This window comes from Pseudochaenichthys georgianus, chromosome 7 (assembly GCF_902827115.2).
Source record: "Pseudochaenichthys georgianus chromosome 7, fPseGeo1.2, whole genome shotgun sequence".
NCBI classification, from domain to species: Eukaryota; Metazoa; Chordata; class Actinopteri; order Perciformes; family Channichthyidae; genus Pseudochaenichthys; species Pseudochaenichthys georgianus.
The window spans coordinates 7,439,183-7,462,118 of NC_047509.1; the positions used below are offsets into that span (position 1 = coordinate 7,439,183).

Below are 22,936 nucleotides of genomic sequence, written 5' to 3' on the forward strand. Positions count from 1 at the left end.
CATCTCCAGAGTGGTGGAGATGTTCCCCGACGAGTGTCTCCTCCTGGTGTGGTTTAATGTCGGGTCACTGCAGGGAGAAAGATGGACGATACGATAATACTTTAATGGTCAGATCAAGTCTGAAATGTGACTTGCATCACAGCAGCTCCATGTGTAACATCAACATAGACACATATCAAGACAAAATACATCAACAACTAACATTTTGTATATTTGACGTGAATCTTTACCCTGCTTTAACACATCCACACAGATCTTATGCTAGTCTGCTTTTACCTGTCGTTGCTCTATGATGTCACTGTACCGCGTCCATAGTGCTTTGATACTATTGGTTATCTAGCAGTACAATAACACTACATTAACAGCGACTATAGTCGTTCCCGGCAGAAATGTATCCAGCAGGGGTTTACATTTCGAGTCTGTTTTGAAGGCAAATCCGTTCATTTTCAATATAGTTTATAATATTTTGCGATCTGTTTGATAAACAACAGGCTATAAAGACTAGCAGCACCCAGACAGACAGAATGATGCAGATATACATGTTTTTACAACGTTTTGCCTTCCGCCCGTGACAGAGTTGGACATGTGGTGACCTGAGAGGGAAAGGTCAAAGGTCACTTCCCACCACAACCACATTTACAGCCAATCCCCCACAGTCTCAAACCACAGCATCAGACACAAGATAACACTGGAAATGAGATGCCTGAGCGCACTTCCTCTTCCTAAAAGACCAGTGTTTCTCACGCTGCCTGAGGAACTGAATGTGTGTGTGCGTGGAAAAGAGATAAAGGAGGAAGTGTACGTGTGTTCATACTTATCTGTGTGATAATCTTTTTTCCTGTGTATCAATACTTACTATGATGTGCATGTGTGGCGTGAATGCGACGTGATACTAAGCATGCATAAGGGCTCTGGTATAAAAACGTCTGAAATGGTGTGTGTGTGTGTGTGTGTGTGAGTGAGTGTGTGTGATTGTGTGTGTGTGAGTGAGTGTGTGTGTATACATGATAGAGAGAAAGGGATAAGCAGAAGTTTACATAGCTGTAGTAACATCTGTATTTTCAGCTGTGTGTTAATACAGTATCTGAGTATGTGTGTGTGTGTGTGTGTGTGTGTGTGTGTGTGTGTGTGTGTGTGTGTGTGTGTGTGTGTGTGTGTGTGTGTGTGTGTGTGTGTGTGTGTGTGTGTGTGTGTGTGTGTGTGTGTTAGAGTCAGAGAGAATAGGAAAGCATGATTAGTGAGTCTACGGAGACTTGAGCGCTTATCGATGGGGAAGTTTATGTCGGATTATATCAGTGTCTGTTTGTGTCTGTTTGTGTCTGTTTGTGTCAGCAGCTTGAAAGCCCTCAGGACAACTGAGGAGGCTCTAATGCACATGGGGAAATCTTGTTGCCCGCTCAAAAAGCAACTATCTTCTCTCCCTTTTTTTAGTCCGGCTGTGAGGAAATCACATCTTTCCCTCCCCTATCGACGATCTAAAAGTGTGTGTGTGTGTGTGTGTGTGTGTGTGTGTGAGTATATGTGTGTATTACCTGAGGTAGAAGCTCTCTCCGTAGGGCAGAACAGAGAAGGCAGCACACAGAGATCTCTTCGCACAGATAAGCACGATCCTGGAAGACGAACAAACATTAGTGGTAACGTTATTATAACATCTGTTCGGTTGACTGCTGAGGGAAAAAAAGGAACACTCGGCACATTGCCAAGCTGAACTTTTTTTTTTTTATCACACTTTTATAGCCAATTAAACTCACAGAAACCAACCAAAGTAGGGCTGTGCTATTAATTAAAGAAACATTACGACTCTCCAACATAAATGTCTTCATTCATCCCATTGATGGAATAGTTACATAACAGGATAAACACATTTATTTATAATATCAAATATTTAGAAAAAATTGCAATACGTGGAATGGAGCACATTTAATTTGACTATTTGAATAAAACATTATGAATAATTATTTTACAACAATATAATTATGTTGAATGGAGATTACTCCGTTTATTTGTGTTGTTTACATTTGAATGGCAATACAAATGTTTACACTTATTTAAGGTTATGTATTCAAATCATTATATTGTTTTGATCAAAATGTATTCAATTTAGTTTCAGTTTTTTTATTTGATCTTTTATTTTAATCTCAATCTCTGCTGTTGTTTTTAATCCACTGACCAGATGTTTGTTTGAGGTCGTTTAATAGTGAAATTATTTAGTTTTTTTCTCAGGTTCACACTCAACATGTGGCGGTACCTCACAGGGTAATTACGTGAGCATTTATTCACAAGGTGGAAAACATTGAGGAACTGAGCTCTGACATGAAGTAACAATGTCAAAACACACACTCGACACATTCCTAATTAACCTAAGTGTTCCACCTGCACCTTTATCCAGACACTGCATAATAACAACATGGTTTAATGGGGTTTCTATGGGATAGTGTGTGTGTGTGTGTGTGTGCGTGTGTTTTAAATTGCGCATCCTCTGGAGTATAAACCCCTGTGAAGCAGAGACTGCGCGTTGCTTGCCTGCTTTGTGTCTCAGAGGAACATGTTCAGTCATTATCTTTGGCTCAGGCACCACAGAGACTGGGAGGTTATTCGCAGTGTGTGAAAACATAAACACATTTACCCTTGAGTGTATCATGTTTGTGATGATGAATCATTTATACACACTCCATCATATATATATATATATATATATATATATTTATTACATGGCTTAGTTGAATACTCGATTCTGATTGGTCAATTCAGAACACGTGACACGTTGTTAATACCGAACAGACAGACCGCTGTCAAGGACTTATTGACCGTTGTTAAGGACGCTCACATCTTCAGAAAGAAGTCCGGTCGATTTAACTGTAGGCCTATACAGTTGGGCCGAAAAGCAAACTGCATGCAGTTTGCTTTTCGAACTGGGACATGAAAAACAGCGGAGAAGTAACGGGGCAGAAACCCTCCTTTTTACGCAGCGGTCCAGACATAGACATCAAACGGCGACACATATTCAGTGTGCAGTTCCTTTGGCATTAGGGCAGGGATATCTAGATACTTTCCAAGGTTTGACATCATGAATTGTGCTACTTTTAAAGCAAGGAGCGATGTTTTCAAATCTGTAATCAAAAAGCTCCTCAAAAATGCAAGCAGTTCCTACCGTTGGCTTTTCAAACTGACAAGACCAACACACTCTCACTCCCTAAGCGTCCAATAGCGACGTTTGGTCAGTGTCCGTGGCGTCCAATTTTGACGCTCCTAGGCTCCTTCAGCGTCATAAAGGGACGCAAATAGCTTTCAACTGATTGCAATGTATTCCCATCTGCGTCGGGATTTGACGCTCATGGAAGCACGGCATTCGTTTATGCCGGCTGCCCTTAAAGGCAATGTGAGCGTCCATTCCCATTGGATAACGGAGAATTTTACACCCGGAAGTAAGTACTCCTCTTACTGTCGATTGATTTTACAGTGATATCTGCACTACTCATCGACTAAAAAACACCAGATTATCCTTGTTAATTACACAACATTGATTGGTTTAAATTGTGTGCAATGCTTTTGTATTTTTCCCCTTCGATTCGGAGAAACAAATATGTTTTCTGAGTAAAGGATGGCAGAAGACACTACACTACCCAGAATCCCCAGCTATCGTTTGGCCTACACCATGTGCTCTGTTTGACAAACCCCGTTTTTTTCACCATTCATTCCGATGGCTGGCGTCTATGTCACGTGATCTTCAAATTTCTCCCTGCAGAAAAAGAAAACATGGCCGAAATTCGTTTTATTCTCGGTAGAAAAGGCCTATTTTAAAGTTAGTTTGGCCATTAAAATGCGTTTTGATGTCATTTGATGCGAGAAATATGAGTTGTTATTTCAGATTATGTGTGCAGTGGATGTACATGATCTTTAGTTTGCTAGTTATTACGAAGATTACTTCAGGAAATCGCGACGTTTTCATTGTTACCAAGGTGGTTGCTAGGGACGCTGCTATCGATATTATTTCTGTTATGTTGTTTAACTGTTTAATGGTGTTATCTTTATTGCTACCCCCTTCCCCGTCAATGTATAGTGTTGGTCCACAGCCTAAACATATTAGTTTAACAAAATCCGCATCTAAAGATAGCCTACGTTATTTCCCCCCTGTGCAATTCCAGTCTCACATCTCACAGCACATCGTCATTAACAAATACCGGAAACAGACCGAAATAATATAGATATCTAGATACTTTCCAAGGTTTGACATCATGAATTGTGCTACTTTTAAAGCAAGAAGCGATGTTTTCAAATCTGTAATCAGAAAGCTCCTCAAAAACGCTATCGAAGCAGATCCTGCTGCCTGTTGCTACGTTAGTTCAAACGGTAACAACGGACTATTTTTCTTAGCGGATGCATGTCAATTTAAATCAATACAACTATTTTTTAAATCAATAAAATCATTTTCTAAATCCATAAAAGCATTTGAATTAATATTGGGAGTCATAACGTTTCTTTGTTGAGAATGTGGCCATGTGTAATAAGCGTGTAGTAAGAAGAACACCTTCATGCCGATCTAGATCCCTCCGCTTCGCGTTGGGCTCCTGATCAGCCTGTCGGTGTTCTTTTCCCCATAATGACCGCGTCTCAGCACATTATCCCTTACATATGTATATATATATATATACGGTATATGGAACCACTATCAGACCTCGTCATTGACCTTGGGTTACCCTGACGGCACTGAACAATAAAAACAGGCCACACACAGAGAGAACTGAGGTAACCAAAGATATAACATCAAGTCAATCTGGGGACTGTCAGAGTGAACAGCAACGGAAGAAGATGCGGCCAAATCGAACTGCAGTTAATCAGAAGACTGGCAGAGAAAGCAGCAAATCAACCAAAGTAGTTACATAACCTGGATTAAACAATATGAGCAAATAAAACCCAAGCTTAAAAAGTAGCAAACCCAAATCATATAACTAATATGGAGCCTGCACTCTTACACAAATTGATTGATGCCATGTTTCTGATTAGTGAGGTGCAGTGATGAGATGTTTTTGTACGCCAACGGGGGAGTTAGCAACGCAAGGGGTCCCTCGACAAAAGGTAAAGGGATTTCCTGTTGGATTTTGTAAAAAGGCAGAAAATAAGCTATGTGTCCAACAAACATTTATATTGAACACATTCTGCTCAGCATCACTTTGTGGTTTTTGAAGCCTGAATACAATTGACAAAAATAAAAAGCAAAACGTAATGCTATATATTAACTTACGGTCACATGGCTGTGCGTCACCAGCGCCGAGTCAAAGGACCCAGCGTGAAAACGTTTAGTCTCATTTAGTCACTATTTTAAAACCGCTGCTTCTGTGACACATCGAAGTTATGGATATTCACAAGTGGGATATTTATTGTTGTGTTTTATGTCATATAGGCTACACGTGGAAAGCTTGAGTTAACCACAGACCTTATTTCAAAAGTCAACTTTGTCTTTATTGTCAATCTCAAAATATGTTTGTACACACAGAACGATTGAAATACTGTTTCCCACAGTCCAGAGGTATAAAAAAACACACATCAAAATACAAGAACAAAAACCTTGGCAGCGGTATTGTAGGAGCCATGAAACATGTTTAGTATTGCGTTTTGTTTTAATATAAGATATTTGTTTAAGCACAATTGATTGGTTGGCTTGGGTCACATGGAGATGGGCGGCACTCATTATAATTCTGTTCACACAGGGTCGTTGTACTTTTTGTTGACCGCAAGTTGAAATGATTGCTTTGATTAATATAACGATGTACATGTCCAAGGAGAATAAGTTGATCATCCCAGTTTTCATTAAACCACATTATTTTGCAACAGAGTTTTTGATCTCAGCAAGTACTTTTTTGTAGCGTGTCACAATATATCTAACAGGCCCTGCCTCAGCCTCTCAGCGACTTCGTTTCTTTCCTGCTGTCGCTATAGGTATTCTAACCTCAAACACGTTACAAAACCATTGACTTCAAAGGAACAGGAAGTGGTCAAATGTTAAGTCTTTGCTGGATTATAGGACTCATTACTGCATCACTCTATTTTGTAGGACAGGGATATTTTGTAAGGGATATAATTCAAGAACATTTGGGAGGCAGGGCGTTAAAGGGGATCATTTCTTGCTCATATTTAATTTATATTAAAGGTGGGGTAGGTAAGTTTCAGAAACCGGCTCGAGATACACTTTTTGTTATATTCCATGGAATGCTCTTAACATCCCGATAGCAATGAATATCTGAAGTGCTTTGACAAAAAATCCATAAACAAATGTCACCTGTGGAAGCCGTGGTACTGTAAAAAGTACAACCAATCATCTGAGCCGGCCCGGCTAAAGTAACTGGATGGCCTACCTGCCTGTCAGCCTTCCATCGGGGCACAAACTTACCTCGTGCCCTCATTGGTCATGTGCGCGTTCGTGTGTGTTGGAGGAGGGGCTCTGTAAGGAAGTGGCAGATTTTTTCCGGTTGTGTATTTTCAAATTCTAGCACACTCGAGCTGGTTTCTCCAAAATCACCTACCACACCTTTAAAAGAGTTGGTAATAAAAAAAGTCCCACTGTTATAGAGTTATAAAGACAATAGATACAAGTACAGGCATTAAGTGATTCTCCTCACCAGACATTTTTAATAAGGATCAAAGTGAATGGAGGATTCAATATGCTTTCATCTCAACAGAAATATGTTGTGGCTGTTATTCATCATACCAGGAAGTAGAAGAGTTTGATAAACTGATATATAATTAAACAGGAAACTACCAAGAAACTGAATGAAGTGTTGTGATTCACGGTCGAGCTGAACATAAGGCTTTCTGCTGGAAATGTGGACATCAATATGAGATATTCACACACACACACACACACACACACACACACACACACACACACACACACACACACACACACACACACACACACACACACACACACACACACACACACACACACACACACACACACACACACACACACACACACACACACACACACACACACACACACACACACACACACACACACACACACACACACACACACACACACACACACACACAATGATGCATGGGAAAGTGAAGGGCAGGAAGTCGCCAGGGAGGTCATTGGACATCATCACAACAGGCCTGCTGGGGATTCAGTCCGCAGCCATTTATCACCACACATTTCATAACAGTGGGGGCACCTTAAGGAAAAACCCCAGACACTGGGAACATGGCCCAAGGGTTGCAACTACTGAGCTAACTGCACACAAATACCAAGAAAATAAGGTCAAACATCCTGAGACTTTAAGGGAAAATTCGGAATTATTTTCTAATTCAGCTCAGCATCCATAGATTCAGCATAAACCAACAGGAAACGCTCAGGACACAGGATGTATGCTAGAGCAGTGTTATGTTGAACCGTAGGCTGTCTTTGTTCAGTTCTTTAACAGATTAGGCTTTTTGCATCCCAGTCACAACATGTCTAAGTTTTAGTTAGCGTTTTTGTCTGGTCAACGTGACCGGTAAGATTTCAGTTACCAGATACATGGAAACATTATGGATAATCAGTATCTGTGTTTATTATTTAGCTTGAAAACAATTGAACAAGAAGGCTTTATAAAGAATGACATCATCAAGGCATGTAGATTTATATTTTATAGACAACACACAATTAGAGCTTCAGTTCTCTTTTACTTACTTTTATTTAAATTGTCCAAAAATAACCAAAAAGGTTTTTTTTATTTAGGTGCAGTATTAAAAGTGTTTCCATGTTAGCTAAATGTATACAGACAATATTCAACGTACTGTACATTCAATTCTACACATTTTCCTCAGTGCTACGTTGAAGCTGAAAACGGCAACAGTCAGACTTGATGATCCTTTAAATATCGCCAACAACCCAACATAGCATTCAGACCAGTTTGTGAGGCAGCAGAGCTCTAACATTACATGTTCTCTGAACGCTGCCCTCTCTTCTGCGTGATGACATGGTGACAAACACCAGCTCTGCCGCTTTCAGCTGCATCTATTCTAAAACAATCTGGACTCCGTCTATAATTATCTGATGAGAATGCCTGCGTTCCTTTGAGCCAGAGGTCGGATGTATACACCCTTCAAGGAAGGACGAAAATAGAGAACAATGGAGGAACGATTAGACATCAACACTGTCCAAAAGAGACACCAACAGCCTTCCTCTCCACCTGTGGAGTAAAGCTGCACACTTCTGTATGTCAGCAGAGTCAGTGAAGGTTCATGGTTGAAGACACCGAGGCACAGTGGAAAACTGGAAGTATGAACATTATAACCTTGACATAAATCTTGCAAACAATTAACTCAAATAGAAATTGTGATATTTTAGGTAAGTGAATATGTTTGTGGTTTAAATTCATATTTGGGTCATTTTTTTTATTTGACATGTTCAGGCACACGAGGGAACATAGGAGAATGTAGCTATACATTCAGTGTTTTAAAAGGATCAGAAATGATAGCAGTAACCCTTATCCTGCACTTTTTTAAGGAGGAAACAGTGCAGGAGATATTGCAAACTGACAATGCAGGGTCAAAGTCAGAACATATTTAAAAAAACTGCAAAATGTAAATATTTAACCAGGTAAATTACATTAAGAATGTATTCAATGTGTTTGTTTGTTTGTTTCATGTTCTATTTTCCCCTTAATAGGCAGTATACCAAATTCTAAGCCCACTGGCCTGACCTTGCTGTGGTTAGCTGTTTTTCTGTAACTCTACACGCTGCTCAAATGTGTGCTACTTTAACTTCAATTATACATACTGTACAAGATATATAAATATAAGTTATTGGACCCACCACTTCATTACCCAACTTATCAGAGGATTACCGTACTTTTCGGACTATAAAGCGCACCTGCATATGAGCCGCAGCAGCTAAATGGTCCGTCTGTCTTGCTCTCGTTCTGTCTCTCGGTTCCACTTTTACGTTGGCGCGCTACCTGTCTCACTCCTTTCCGGCCTCCAGCTTTTCCTGCTGGAGCCCGCCCCTTAGAGGTGGCGGGCGCGGACCGGTCATAGAGCCCATAGATTTAAAGGTGGTTAATTTGACCTGTAAAATCCATAGATTTAGGAGGTTCCCTAGTGGCCGTTAGCTGTACAAAAAAAATGGGGGGAAAAGTCGCGGCTTATAGTCCGAAAAGTACGGTAGATAAAAAGACATTTTGATAATGTTCAAATAACTTATTTTATCTTAAACATTAAACTGATTTTGCTTGTGTGTAAATCAGAATGATGAGTGTGTCCCACCTGCTGCCTCTCGTGTCGTACTGTTTCATGTTTTTGATGAAGTGGGTCTTCTTGGTGTGCCGAGGTCTGGGAGAGCCACCAGAGAGGTTACGAGTCCTGCAGAGAGACAGACACACAGAGATTAATGAAGTGTATCACTCTCATTTCAGTCACATTTCAGAAAGATGCTAGAGAAGGCATTTGAGTTAAGCGCACACTCTTCAATTTAAGCCTGAAATCAAATAAAACATAGTGTCTAAAGCAGAAAATCAGCATACAGCGACTCCTCAATCAGAATGGGCACTTTATTATTTCAGGTGTTACCAACAATACAGGAAATGTGTGTGTGTGTCTTTGTGTGTGTGTTTCCCTGCAACTGTCTGCTGTAATCAGGTTGTGACACTCTGTCGACCTTGTGGATTAAAAACAGACCGTGACGTGAAAGCAGGCCAAGGAGCTAAACTCACTGACATCACAGCAGTTAGTTACATAACATTACGGCATCTGCACACACACACACACATGTCATGTTATGTGCACACACACACTTGAGCACACGCATACAGACTGAGACAGACACAGCATCTGCTACTGCTTTTATTTGTATGGCTGACCTGGTGATTCCAAACCACATGGACTTTAAATCCACACACACTTATGTCCGTCAGTCAGTGGTTAGTAACCTTAACTCGTCCCCATTTTGCTCTGCCTTTGCTATCATGTGAAATAAACGTTTCTCATCATTTTAAAAATGTGGCAAGTCACCACTGTATTGTTTGTACCTGATCATTAGACGCTTCAGTATAAAGCTGCAAAAAGTTTTTTGTGGATGTGTACTCATTCTCATATACTGTAATTATAGGCTAAATTACACTATTACTCATAATATAATACTTTTGTAGAATGAGATTCCATAAAAAATAGACAAATTATTATACTTCAATCCATATTTGTTGGAGGAGCCTGTGACCTAAGATTGTCATCGACATAACTACACTGTAGCTAAGTATGTATGACACATAAAAGCATTGAACCCATTGACTGTATATATAAAGCTTGAACCTTGAAATGTGATATTTGTTGGCATTACACATTTAAAAGCCAACATTTTCACTGCAGTCAAAACACTGTTTTCTCTCCTACTTGCAGCACACAGCACCTTCAGCGCTGTCTAGGAACAAAATAACAGCAACGACAATAGATTAGATAATCACAGTAACAAAAACATCTATTCCCTTTTTATTTATGGGTAATCAAATATGGCGAAGAGTCTAAATCTTCATTCCTACATTTTATTATAATCAAAGTTACATTCGGTAGAGCCCTTATCCAACCATGCTCTTGTTTCCGAAACACAGAGAGCAACAACAATCCTCATTCTCTGTGGGTCCCTGTCAGCACTAAGGGAAATATGTAAGAAATAGGACATTTGTTGATGGAAACTACGCCCAGCGTGAAATTAAGAAATACATCCTTCAGATCTGGAAATGAACACCACAACGCGATGTCAGCAGCATGAGTCAGCTTACTCTGGATACAAATACAGATGAAAATTACCAAGACCATTACAGTCTTGACTTCCACTTATTATTAGACACTCTAGTATTATTAAAACAATGAAAGCATACACATAAATCTATATATAGTCTTATGATTGTATCTTTTGAAGCTACTGTAGCCATGGTCACTTAATGGAATCTTCTCAGCGTTCCATTTCCACAGAAACCGTCATTCCGGAATGTCGTGGAATGTTTCTATTGTGTGGGAATGGAAAGAGCTCATTAGCCAACAATCCCCCGAGCGGATGAAGGTGATCGTGATGATGACAGTAGCTGGAGTTTCATGTAAAGACACATATGGCAGATTGAGTTGATAGAGTGGCACATTGGCTCTGAAGTTGGAGTGCCTTTGAGCGTAATGCTGCGGCAACCTGACCTTTTATTTTGACATCCGTAATGTGTTTTGTCTCATTTTGTGCAACCACCCTTAAGCAGGAAGTATACTGGTTGTTGTTAGGATCTTAGTTTTGTTACTGTTGGCAAAAGGATACTTTGTGCTTTGAGATATGTCAGCATATTTCTAAACCAAACATCTGTTATTGATGATCACATTAAGTGGGGAATTTTGTTTGAACACAAGCAGCCACAAAAAACCTCCCCCAAAATAAATGGCGACACATTGGAAACATGTATTATATAAATCAGGACCTACCTGACCAGATTTAAGTAAACACAGACGAGACATTCAATGCCGACTCTTATTGCTTGGACCATAGATTGTAAATACGTAGTCAACATGACGACGTCTGTTCGTGTGTGGACTACGGCTTTGAAATCTTGTCATTTTGGCCGTCACCGTTTTGAGTATTGGCCTTTGCCATCTTGATCTTTTTTTATAACCAAAAGCTTAACATTTTAAGGTGACTAAATTGTTGTAATTAAATTGTATAAAAGGGTGAACAATACATACTGTAATAAAATGTTAAGATAAAACCAAGCAGACTATCCTGTCAATCACAAGGTAGCCACACCCTGAGGGCTTTAGGGCTATTTTACAAAACTAACAGCATGTTTAATTGAAATAGACTTTAGACTTAAGACCATAAACTTATTAGGAGTATGTTTGATTTGGTAATGAATTAGGTGAAAAGCCTTTACATTTTCTCATAGACTTCTAAACAATCTTCTTCATTGTGCGCCCTGGTTAGTCTCCCCCCGTTGTGAAGGCAAGTTTAAAGGCACGTCTACATTGGCTTCCCTTTTCATACCTACAGGTTGATGCCTGGCTCGTACCAAACACAGCCCCACTCACTTGGTTACAAGACTGAAGACTGAGCAGTGTCCTTCAATGCTGCACTAATTTCATTTTCCAACTCATCTCATGTCAGCAACAAATCACAATTAGGACATAACAACATGTTGGTTAAGCCCAAAAACAAACACCCACACCCCCTTAGGATCATGCAGTTCTTCAGCAGTGACTGACATTCAACAGGATTGGTATATAATAGCAAATGCTACACTGCCTGATATCTTCGACTTATTTTCTTAGCTTGTATGCTTATCAGGGACGTGCACAGGTATGGGCTAATGTTGCCAGGGCAACGGCCCGTTTGGCCTTTTTGGCTGACCTGCCCCTCTGGAGAGAGCGAGAGTTTATTATTTTTTTTTCTGTTGTGGCTGAATCAACATGGTAAACCCACAATTAGTAGCGTCTCTCTGCGGGAAACACACTTTGTCAGCGCTGTCATCTGCCGGTGCGTTAAGACCACCTCAGTGTCGGATTTTGGAAACTTGATTTTGAGTGGTCTCATGGCAGTTAGGGAATAAGGGACAAACCAGGGGACTTTACTTCCTCTTGATACCGTCGGTTATTTACAAAAAAACACCTAAATATAGCTACTTGTTGTGATTGTGTGTCTTTTCATCTGTAAACTCCCTCAACGGGGCCGCTCGCTCTCTTTTCTTGCCCTCTCATGGGTGAATACTTCACTGTCCCGCTTCATTGTAGGATTTCTGCCATGTCTCTACCACTTTAGTTTGACCATCTCTGTTATTAAGTTACGGAATACTAAATAAATAAGTAATTAGATACCTTACCGTTACTGGCTGCGCTCATAATGGTAAGAATAAGAATAATGCGTATTGAACTGGTTTCAGTCTCATTATTTGACCTTAAGGGATATAGGCCTACACTGGCCCTAAAGCAACTGCTCCATTATCTGTATCAAATGCAAACATTGATGCCACCAAATGTCGCAATAAAAATAGAAAGTACTACAAATAAACTGGAATTCATTTACATCGTAAATTATGAATATATATATACACAAAAAAAGGTTTACAAATATCCAACCTTCAAATTGCTTTTTTAAATCAACACTGCTCTGCACACTTGCTAAAGAACATTTGTGTGGACATCTCAATTCATTTGTAGGGCTGCGTGAGTATGGCCAAAAGTATGGGAGTAAATCTCACTGTAAACTATTTAATCATCACCAAATTACGTGTTATTATGACCGATCATAACTCAGCATTATGCAGACATACATTTAGCATGGTGTACAGGGCCGGTTCTTGGCATAGGCGACATAGGCGGTTGCCTAGGGCGCCAGATCTGGGGGGGGGGGGGGGGCGCTGCGCTGGCAGCTCTGGGAGGGAAAAAAACATTTTGACTGTTTGCGCTCATCCTAATTTTCGGCCTTGATGTAACAGCATTCATAATTAAGTCAAGGTAACACCCTTTTCATCCCGATTACACTTTTAATTTGCCCTGTACGATGGGCGCTGTAAGTGATGAAAGTGGGGGGTGTTGGCTTATCAGGCGTCCGCAGCTCACAGCCAAAGTGGGTGTGGGATCGAGCGAGAGAGATAAATGCAATTTATGTAAACAAATATTTCCAAGGCACTCTTTTATAATTATTGGGGTAAACAGGTTTGAAATCATTTCAATGTATACTATAGGACAGTAAACCAAAAATATCGTTTAAAACTTGAGAGATACAAAAATATGCATAAATAAATGTTAACTAGGTCAAATAAGATATGAATGAACAACAAGAATAAAATAATTTGCATTTATTTGCTATTGGCTATGGTAGGTTATTGGTTATGTTCACATACTTATTTGATTATTAAAATGTAAACCAATCTTTTTCATATGGGTGTTTTACGGCCCGTCCACACAGTGGCGTGCGTTGAAAGCTTCACCATTCACTTTGAATGGGGCGACGTCACTTTGCTGGCGTGGCTCGCTGCAAAAGTTGAGAATGTTCAAGTTTTGAAGCCACGGCAGAAGCGTCAGCCAATCGAATCATATGCCAGTACAAGCTCTAGCCAATCAAACCGCTGCTTGTATGTCAGGGGCGGGAGATTCATGTGATTGGTTGTTGGTCGAGTCACCGAATGCAAGTAGTCGCCTTTGCTTATTTTGTTATGAGATGTGAATTACTGTTCAATTTAGTTAATGTAATAATCATTTGGTTTCTTTTACATTAAAAAATTACATTAAAAAAAGGTCTTATGTTTTTTTTCGGGGGGAGGCCCTTTTTCCAGTTTAGAGCAATAGCCCCTCCAAATGTCTGTGCACGTCCCTGATGCTTATGTTGGTAAAACGCTGTAATCATAAACATCAACAAATTCTAGATAAGAGTGCCAGACTTGACGTCAGTGTTTTCACAGTGTTCCTCGAACCTGTCCCAGTATCTGAGCTGTGGATCTCGGCCTCATTATCTGACCAGTGGCACTTTTCCATGAGAACCAGCCTGCTACATCTCTCTGGGATGTTGTGGAAAGTTTCCGTTCTGTGGGAACGGAAAAATCCAGTCTGCTCTGTCGCTCTCGGGCAGGATGATGATGATTGGCGTACGGATACCCTACTTTTAGACTTGGGAAGATATTTATATATGACATCATTCTTTAAAAAAATGGTATACCTGTGCCATTAGACTTAAATTCAACGGCCCAAACAAAAATAACAAAGCTTTCAACACTGCAGTCACATTAGGGCTGAGGACCCTTTCCACAAAATGACAACAAAGGACACACAAGGCTTGAGCAGGTAAGAGCTCTACCTTCCGGAAAATATTGAGGTTGCTCTCCAACAAAAAAAAAGCATGACTAAATGTATAATGATAAAAAAGAAGATAAGTTTCTTCCTGAAGGTATATACTGTTACCTTAAAAAGATCATCAATAATACTTACAGTATTTAATTGCAGTACAATTACTTTGACAGTCTAGAATCAAAATATAATCAGAAACTATCACAATGTATTATTGAACATTAAGCTTGTCGGCACTATATATAGTAGCTACATTTATTTATTTAAGGACTTATTGAAGGTCTGAAATGGACACTTTTTCTCTTTTGGTACATTGTGTTTGTACAACTTTTAATGCTACTTTGTCTTAATTAATATACTTGAATACTTCCTGCGCCACTGACTAATAGTTCTTGATTTAAATATTAAGGAACACACCACTGCTGTATGTTTCATTATGACAGTGTGATTTGAGATTCAGACAGCAATGACTTTCAAACACCAGCTCTATTTAAAGGGGACCTATCATGCAAAATGCACTTTTTTAATGTCTTTTATACATACATATGTGTCCTCGGTGTGTCAGGGAACTCACGCAGCATCAGAAAATAAAACCCTCTCTCTTTTCCTCCGTACACAAATCTCTAAAAACGGGGCTACAACGGAGCTGATCCAGTATGCGTCCGATATGACGTAATATCTGAAATGTGGACCCACGGCACTATCAGAAACGTTGCTATCAGAAACAATGCTGACTGTTTTGGACGTAATATGGTCGGTGTTTACATTAGCATCGCTAACACTCAGAGCTAACCTGTACTGGAGAGCATGTGTGTGAAGAAGCAGGAAATAAAAAGGAACTCAACTCGTGGTATAACCGGCAAGAGAGAAAGCCTTTGAGCTCCATACTGTTTCAGAGATAATCCTTGGTAATCCATGATATGGCGTTTCATCACGGCAGTATTTAGTTTAGACGGTAGCTGCCGGGTCCCGCATGAGCTCAGCCCCCTCCTATTTTTTGTTATCAATTTTTCTTTTTTTAAAGCTTTATACCCAAAATCAGCCCTTTTGAAACAGGAAGTGAAATAGAGGGATATGAGGCATGAGGCATGGCTAGAATGGGTGATCTGATCTGCAATAGCATAGGTCTCAGATATATATATATATATATATATATATGGGCAATCTGTTTGGTATTTTGAGCAAAACACTTCATAGACATGTTTTTTATATATATCTATATATATATATATATATATATATAGATATATATAAAAAACATGTATATACCATATATATATATATATCTATATATATCTATATATATATATAGATATATATAAAAAACATGTCTATGAAGTGTTTTGCTCAAAATACCAAACAGATTGCCCATATATATATATATATATATATATATATATATATATATCTGAGACCTATGCTATTGCCTAAAAATAGTTTTCTGGGGACTGAAGTGATGGATCTTTCTGGGACGCAGAGTCATTTTATTCTGTTTGAGTCATGAACAACGACTAATAATAGCCGGTGTTGTTTTATCTCAAAATAGGGCCAACATAGTCTCACAGAAAACTGTATGATTCAAATAGTTTGAGATGAAAAACATTTGCTGGATGTTTTTATTCTGTACTTTTATGGCCTGATCTCTCCTGTTCCCCTTTTCTTCTCATGCTGCATTTTCTGTCTCTGGCTATATTTTATTCTGTCACATAAATCACATCATTTCTCCATCCTTCTTTTCTAGTCTGTCTCTGTAAATCTGTAACTCTGATAAATCTGCCAGCAATTAAAGCTCTTCGCTGCTTCCACTTGAGGTTGTTCTACTTTTTATGCGCAATGGGTATTAAACAGTTGCTATGAGAGGCATTTAAATAAAAACACAAATACTATACTCCTCAATTTGAGCTAGTCTGCTTCCTGATGCATTTCATTAGTCCTACTAACAAATCAAACCACAAATATATCGGATTTTCATCCTTATTACCTGGACAATTAAAGTGGACTCAAATGCAGAGTTAAATATAAATAAATGATGTAATTGTGACTCTATCATCTGCCTACACTTGTATTTCTCTTTCTCTCTGCTGTGAGCTTCAGATCATGTTAAACCACAGTCTGTCGCATCACTACGAAGAAAATGTCAGATTACCCCGGAAGTCTGAAAAACTCATAATGTAATCAGTGCCAATATCAGCTCTAAGCACTTTCTGCATCCTCATCACTCCCTTCCACATCTCACTTTATTTTTAAATCACAAGAGTTGCGAAAGGCAGAATCCCCATTTGTATTAAGGCCTACTTAATATGTCTCCAAATCTTTAACCACTCTGACGTAATTAAACTGGAGTATTGTTGTTTTAGGAAAGTTGATTATCTTACAATAAATGACCCTATATCTATCCCCCTAACGTGATCATCATAGCATTCTTTAAAACCAGATATAAATTAAGAGTGACACTAGTAGAAGAGGAACAAACCCCCAAAAAGGCTTTAGTTATCGAGATACCCCTACCCGAGGTAGAACATGTTTTTTCATTACTTTAATATCTGTAATATATGAAACGGATTGTTGTATACAAATATTTTACTGCAAAATAAAAAAATGTGGTTGATGTATGGAACCTTCCCATAACCGAAAATAGTGAAAATGTAGGCTCCTCTGAAGGGGGCCATGTCAACCTTATCACGTGTATATCTGGAAATAAGGATCAGAATGTCACCAACTTTGGTTTATATGTTCGGGGTGAGGCACAGCATACACTAAAGCACATTTTGTACCAATATCTTTGTCCATCTTTGTAAAATATACAATCAAACACTGATACAATTTAGGCGGAAATGAAATTTGAAAGGAAAAATCCAAAAGGTATGTTTATACTTTTCTGTCATTATTAAAGTTAGGAGACCAATCCCCAAAAAACCTTATTTATATGTATCAAAGAGTGTTATCTTATGATAAAAGTTGGTTATTTGACTATTAGGGGCTGGTAACCTCTTCTGTCACCAGCCCCTAACAGGTTGCTAGTGCAGCAAGGTCTTCAAACTGACCCTATAGGTGTAAATGGATGAACGAAAGGACACAGACCATAGATTAAGGCAAAAAACAAGATTTAATATAATTATTTTTATATAATATATATATAATAATAAACCCATCTATATATGTTAATGATCTCCAAACCCAGACACAGCAGCGTGGCGTCATACCAAATATATTATGTACTGAATAACTTTCTAACCTCTTTGTCCTTCTGTGTCCTGAATCAATGATATTTGCTCATGTATTGTAGAGCAAACTAACAGCTGCTTCCTCCTCACATACAGCCTCCACTGATCAGAGGACGAGTGGCTTAGCTCAGTACGTGCGCACACACACCCCCCCACCCCCCCCCCACACACACACACACACACCCCCCCCACCCCCCCCACACACACACACACACACACACACACACACACACACACACACACACACACACACACACACACACACACACACACACACACACACACACACACACACACACACACACACACACACACACACACACACACACACACACACACACACACACACACACACACACACACACACACACACACACACACACAGCAGAGGGTAAGAACAGTATGTCCTCTCCATAGATTACATGGATTTCACACACTGAGAGACACACACACACACACACACACACACACACACACACACACACAGTTGTATATCTTAAATCATCAGATTAAAGGTGGGGTAGGTACATTTCAGAAACCGGCTCGAGATACACTTTTTGTTATATTCCATGGAATGCTCTTAAAATCCCGATAGCAATGAATATCTGAAGTGCTTTTTACAAAAAATCCATACAAAAATATCATCTGTGGAAGCCGAGTACTGTAAAAAGCACGACCAATCATCTGAGCCGGCCCGGCTAAAATAACTGGATGGCCTACCTGCCTGTCACCTTCCATCTGTGCACAAACTTATCTCTTGCCCTCATTGGTCATGTGCGCGTTCGTGTGTGTTGGAGGAGGGGCTCTGTGAGGAAGTGGCAGAATTTCTCCGGTTGTGTATTTTCAAATTCTAGCGCATTCGAACTGGTTTCTCCAAAATTACCTACCCCACCTTTAAGAGACTCTTCTGCTTCTTCTTAGCAAAAAAAGAAACCTCCTTCATTAGACACGAGTCATTTTCTCCGTGTTTCCTTGTTCACATTTATTTCTTAATTAAAACCAAAAAAAAACGTTTTACTGTTGATGTTATTGGTGGCTTTCACACCTACAATACTTGGTTCAGTTTAAATTAACAAGGTGCTTGGAAGGTTTGGTTTGGGGATGTTTAAAAGATGTCAGTCGCACTGTGGTGCTTCCGTGTGTTTTTTTTGTGGTGTGAAAACAACCAGATGGTATATTGTACAGGTTATGATTTAAGCATAATTTCAAAAGCTAAAGTACTAATAAATCCATCTGCTGCCTGTGAACTGTTCAGGAATCAATGGTATAAACCATCTGTAAATATATTTAAGCAACACACAAATGTGAATCAGAAGCAGTTCAAACACAAATGTGTTTCCAGAGAATTCCCACATTTGAGAGACTTTTTTATTGATAAATGACTTAATTGTCACCGTCAGAATGTCTGTGATTATTTGTCTATTGATTGGCTAACATACTGCTGTATCTCTGACCTGTGTGTGACTGACAGACACCAGACTAAGCTGCACCTGCAGAGTGTATCTGTGATGGATTAACATGTATAATCCAGCTCTGTTCACAAAACTATTATAATCCTAATGTGATCAACCTGAGTAAAGTGTTTATGTGACGGACCAGATTAATTCAACCTGTCAATGGAATTATCAGTTTATCTACCGTAACCACGCTGTATCAATATGAAACGAGGTTCAGATGACTTTATCAGAGCAGTAGTGTCTCTTTATCAGCCTGTTGGGGACACCAACACATCCACAGAAAAGACTGGATGTGACTGTACGTCTGAGTAGCTGCGTGTGTGTGTGTGTGTGTGTGTGTGTGTGTGTGTGTGTGTGTGTGTGTGTGTGTGTGTGTGTGTGTGTGTGTGTGTGTGTGTGTGTGTGTGTGTGTGTGTGTGTGTGTGTGTGTGTGTGTGTGTGTGTGTGTGTGTGTGTGTGTGTGTGTGTGTGTGTGTGTGTGTGGGGGGGGGAAACAGTGGTGTGCATCTGGCATCTAACTAGACCACACATGCACATTGCGTGTATTAACCTTCAGAGTCGAACATGGTCATGTTTTGTTGTGGAGATAATCATAAGCACATTTTCCGTCTCAGCAGATTAAAACAGTTGGCCTTGGTTAGCTGGACGCATTTATGAGCCTCGAGGACATCACATGATCGTTTATGCAAATAGAGTCCGACCACAGAATCATAAAGTGATGCTAACACCTTCTTTGTGTGACTGTGTGTGAGAAACCAAGAGTAAAATAAAGAAATTAAACAAAACAGTGACATCAGTTTAAACAACGTTCCAAATACTTTCTGAATGATCTGTTCAGTTAATAGACAGGTGACGGGGAAATGCGTCTCCTTGATTCAGCCACATTTTAAAAACATAGTGTGAAGTATAGCTCCGAGAGAAGAAAAGAAAGGATCGTGTGTGTGTTATGGGTGTGGAGGGAGTGGGGTTCAGCTCTGTTGTCATTGGAAAGAAATGCACGCACGCACACACACACACACACACACACACACACACACACACACACACACACACACACACACACACACACACACACACACACACACACACACACACACACACACACACACACACACACACACACACACACACACACACACACACACACACACACACACACACACACACACACACACACACACACACACACACACACACACACACACACACACACACACACACACACACACACACACACACACACACACACACACACACACACACACACACAATGTCAGTCAGATGTATCTTCTTTGGGTTTGTGTGTGTGTGTGTGTGTGTGTGTGTGTGCGTGTGCGTGCGTGTGTGTGTTTTCATCCATAGGGTGTGTCTAATCTGTGTTTCATGTTGCATCTGATAAGGGTTCTGCTTCAGGCAACCAGTTCAGTGCAATGTTTCCAACTCGCATTAAGTCAGTTTTGACAGCGAGTTTGAGAGAAACAGAGGAAGGAGTTTGACGAGAAATACATGAACAAAATGAAGAGGAAATGTCTCTGCTAATGCACGTGTGTTAGACTGCACAACTACACTACTATTGCTACTTTAGTAGACAAAACACTGCTTTACAAATACTGAAGCAGTTGTGTGATCACAGAACATGATGCTGGACATTTCAAGGTTGATTTAGCCTGAGCATGGTAATGAAAAACATAATCTGTAGAGTCAAATCTGTCAAAACTCTATCAAGGTAATCGTTTAATTCTGATGTTAAATACTTTAGATGTCAAATCAAATCAAATTTTATTTATATAGCACATTTCTAAACGATTTTTGGTCGAGCCAAAGTGCTGTACATAAAATAAAAATAGCCTACAGTAGAGACACTTTACAGCAAATACAACAGCACAGATTGTTCAGAATATCAGTATGAGAAAAACCACACCCTCTGTCCTTGGACCCTCTGTCCTTAGACCCTCTGTCCTTAGACCCTCACATCGTACAAGGAAAAACCTCCAGAGAAAACCCACAGTTTAAGGGAAAACATGGGAGAAACCTCAGGGAGAGCAACAGAGGAGGGATCCCTCTCCCAGGACGGACAGACGTGCAATAGATGCCGTGTGTAAATCAAAGAGATAATACATTTTACAGCATATAGACCGAATGTTAGGAAATGCATGTGTCTGTAATAAGAAGACACGAGGATGTCAGCTACAATCCTGTGGAAGCCATCAGGGAAGCAGCATGACGAGACCCAAGGCAGGACCGCAGATGACCTAGATCAGGGATAGGCAAGTAAGTTTGGCCTTGGGCCAATTTTTTGCTGAGCCACAAGATGGCGGGCCAGAACATAATCAAAGCCTAATTCAAGGAATTGATTTTGGTAAGAGGGCGCAGCGCCCCTGTTCCCCGGTTCAGAAAAAACTCTGATATCGCTGATGACCCTCCCCATCAACACTCTGATGCGCAGTCTGATCCGCTGATTGGTTCACTGATGATATAGGCGCCCAATCCAGAGCTTCTGGCTAGACCCGCCCAAATGGAGGCTCGTCCTCTCTAGCCCCATTTCAGTCCCAAAGCCAGGGCTATTATCTGTATTTTAACAGACTTATCTTTTAAATTGAGGTGTATTTATTGTTCTCTTCAAAGTTTATTTTCTCTGAAATTTTAGGGAGGATGGTCCTCCCTTTCCTCAATGGACGAGCCTCCACTGAGTAAAGGAGAGTTATTAACTAGGTAGCAGTATTATTTAACACTTTTATTCTGATAAGTATTGTCAAGTTCTCTGGGTTTTTGGCATTTATTCATTTGAGAAGCTTGAGTGGCAACGCATGGACAACTGGAATCCTTTTTCCTTTTCTTTATTTAAACTTTTCAAGGACACATTAGGATTCTTTCAGGTTGAAAACCTTTAAAAAATATCAATGGACAAAATAATCAATTACAGCATGTTTTGCTTTGCAATTTAATATATTATAACCTAAATTAATCAGTAACCAAGTATTTTACACAAACTCAATGTATTTAATAGTTAAATAAGTACTTTAATTGACCTGGTTCCCCACAACCACACATTTGCCATATGTGACCCGCTCTATCGAAATCAGTCGAAAGTCGCAACGGCTCATTTCAAAATAAACTTGGATTTGCGTAAAAGAAATAGTTTTTCGGGGTTTGGGTGTTTTGTTTGATTTTAAATAAACAAAGTCTTGGCTTTCAGAATATGAAACTTTTATTTCCAAAATCACATGATAAATACATGTTTGAAGCTTGTAAAGGGAAGATGACAGCTCTCCCTCGCCACTCTGCTCTTCCACAGTGCCGCTTCGCCTCCCTCCGCTGACATTATGAATGTAAGCGGACAGACAGAATTTATTTTACCGGACAAATTTGAAACTTACCGGTCATGTTTCAATAATAATAATAATAATAAGCAGGGACGTGTACAGACATTTGGAGGGGCTATTGCTCTTAACTGGAAAAAGG

General features: G+C 39.7%; 1 protein-coding gene across 1 annotated transcript in view; it reads right to left on the reverse strand.

Annotated features, from left to right (window-relative positions):
• The window catches only part of cables2b (Cdk5 and Abl enzyme substrate 2b), a 44,775-nt gene that overhangs the window by 11,628 nt on the left and 10,211 nt on the right, over positions 1-22,936 (reverse strand). The window contains exons 2-4 of the mRNA XM_034087885.2: positions 9,253-9,348; positions 1,533-1,610; positions 1-67 (exon numbers count right to left, since the gene is read on the reverse strand). The exon at positions 1-67 is cut by the window's left edge and continues 42 nt beyond it. Of these exons, the coding sequence (XP_033943776.1) occupies positions 1-67; positions 1,533-1,610; positions 9,253-9,348 (241 nt within the window). The remainder of the gene's footprint in view (positions 68-1,532; positions 1,611-9,252; positions 9,349-22,936) is intronic.